The 2,211-nt window shown below is 66.0% G+C and overlaps 1 protein-coding gene across 1 annotated transcript in view; it reads left to right on the forward strand.

Annotated features, from left to right (window-relative positions):
• Sh3bp2 (SH3 domain binding protein 2) overlaps positions 1–2,133 on the forward strand; it is a 19,814-nt gene extending 17,681 nt beyond the window's left edge. The window contains exons 3-4 of the mRNA XM_033758784.1: positions 1,110–1,249; positions 1,802–2,133. Of these exons, the coding sequence (XP_033614675.1) occupies positions 1,110–1,249; positions 1,802–1,908 (247 nt within the window). The 3' untranslated portion in view covers positions 1,909–2,133. The remainder of the gene's footprint in view (positions 1–1,109; positions 1,250–1,801) is intronic.
• The last annotated feature ends 78 nt before the right edge of the window (positions 2,134–2,211 follow it).

Below are 2,211 nucleotides of genomic sequence, written 5' to 3' on the forward strand. Positions count from 1 at the left end.
CCAAGCCGCAGGCCGAATCACGCCCTGGGACCCCGAGTCAGGCCCCCAGGCAGGGCTGTGGGAACAAAGGCTGGCGTGAGCTGTCGGTCTGGGGGCGCTGGGCGGGCTGGACTGTGTGTCGCCAGCGCAGACCCCCGAGTGGGCCGGGCAGGGGCTCCCCCTCCTCCTGGCTGGACAGGGCACGGGGGTGTGGCCGCGTCTTTGTCCCCAACCTGGGCTGGTGTGGGGGACCTCGGGCGGATAGGACACGCCCCCGCTCCCCGAAGTCCCTACTTAAAGGGGCCTTTGTGTACGGGGGGCAGGGACCCCACCGCGGGAGGACACTGGCACAGCCTTCGATCTTGGGGCCACCCGCCTTGTGCGCCATGAGTGCTGTAGGGAGCATTTCTCCTTTGTGCGTCCAGGGCTGGAGCTGTAGCAACGGAACCCTGGTCGCCTGGGCCTCAGGGCAACCTCCTGCTCCAGCGGTGGGGACACCGGCTGCATGCATGCCTGCCCACTCCCGGGCAAGGACACGGCATAGTAGGGAGACCCCAGATGTGACTGGGAAATTTGGCGCCCCACAGTAGAGGGGACTCTACTCACAGGAGCTCTGTGTGCAAGTAGGGGTGGAGGCTGTGGCCGAAGCCAGGGTGTAAAACGGCTGGCAGTTCCAGAGGAGCAGCCAGAACCCAAGGAGTGTCTGGGTCAGAGCTGGTAGAGACCCTCCATCTTTTTAGCCCCAGTGCCATTTCCTCCAGGAAGCCCTCCCAGCTTCCTGTGTGGGGCGGCTGCCTCATGGCTCCACCTGGCTTTGGACTTGGAGTAGTGCCGGCCCAAGGCCTGACTCACCCACACGGGGCATTCTGAGTTTTTGTCACCCTATGCCAGCCCTTGTGGGGCTGTGTGTCCAGTGGACCAGTGATGACACAGAGACAAAACTCCAGCACCCGGGCTCGGGTGTGCCCAAGGGAGCCAGGCACCGACCGCTAGACCCCATGGGGCCTCCTCAGAAAGGCCTGTCCTCACCCTCAATGCCTTGACTCTCCTGGAGTGTGGCGGTGCCCCCCTCATATCCCCAGCTGAGCCCCCCTCTGTCCCCGCCTCTGAGCTCTGTCTTCTGACCGCAGCTTCATGGCGGCTGAGGAGATGCACTGGCCGGTCCCCATGAAGGCCATTGGTGCCCAGAACCTGCTGACCATGCCCGGCGGTGTGGCCAAGGCTGGCTACCTGCACAAGAAGGGGGGCACCCAGCTGCAGCTGCTCAAATGTGAGTCCCAGGGTGTGGGGCCACTGGGGGCGGGGGTGGGACCCCACTGTGCTGTGGCCCCTGGGGCAAGAGCACACCAGACTCTGCTTCCTCCTTTGTGGCTGTCGGTTCCCCTTGCCACTCTGGAGAGAGGCACAGCAGGGCCTGAGGACTGCAGTGGGGCTCGGGAGGGCAGAGGTGAACTGTGGGGAGAATGCATCACGGTCCGTGAAGGGTGGGTCACACCGCACGGGGAGAGCAAGCCAGGGCCAGCGGGTGCGAGGACAGCAAAGGGCACAGGAGCGCCAGGGCCTTGTCCCCCTCGTGGTAGCCACGGTGCACCACTCGGGACTCCCTGGCCCAGGCTGCCTGGCATCTGTGCGGGCACCGGTGAGACGGGGCGCTGCTCCGCTGGCCTAGGTGGGAGCGCCTGGCAGCCTGCTAGCACCATGGCAGCCCTGGCTGGGCCCTTCCCAGGGGCCAGGCCTGCTTGGGGTACCCTGGGTGGCGGCGTGTCTGTGCTGTGGCCCTTCGGAGCCCTGCGCTGTCCTGACTCTGGGCCTCCATCTGCAGGGCCGCTGCGCTTCGTCATCATCCACAAGCGCTGCATCTACTACTTCAAGAGCAGCACATCTGCCTCCCCGCAGGGCGCCTTCTCCCTCAATGGCTACAACCGGTGAGTGCCCACCCTGCCCACGATGGTGCCCACTCTGTGCAGGCCCGAGGGTGTCGCAGCTCTCCCTGAGCCCCCTTGCCTGAGGTCCTCACCTCCTGTCCCCTGTGCAGAGGGTCTGCACTGCTGCCCTCTTGGGTCCTTGCCCACTGGCTGCCCAGGGACTCGTGCAACCCTCCTCCCTCGTGCATGGCTCCTTCCCCACCATGGCCTCTTTCTGGGGAGCTCAGTCCGGCCCAGGACCTGCCCGGACTCCCAGCTCCGGGTCCTCCCCGGCCCATAGGTCAGGGCCAGCTCCATCCAGCAAGCG

This window comes from Fukomys damarensis, unplaced genomic scaffold, assembly GCF_012274545.1.
Source record: "Fukomys damarensis isolate Sample0158 unplaced genomic scaffold, DMR_v1.0_HiC HiC_scaffold_35, whole genome shotgun sequence".
NCBI classification, from domain to species: Eukaryota; Metazoa; Chordata; class Mammalia; order Rodentia; family Bathyergidae; genus Fukomys; species Fukomys damarensis.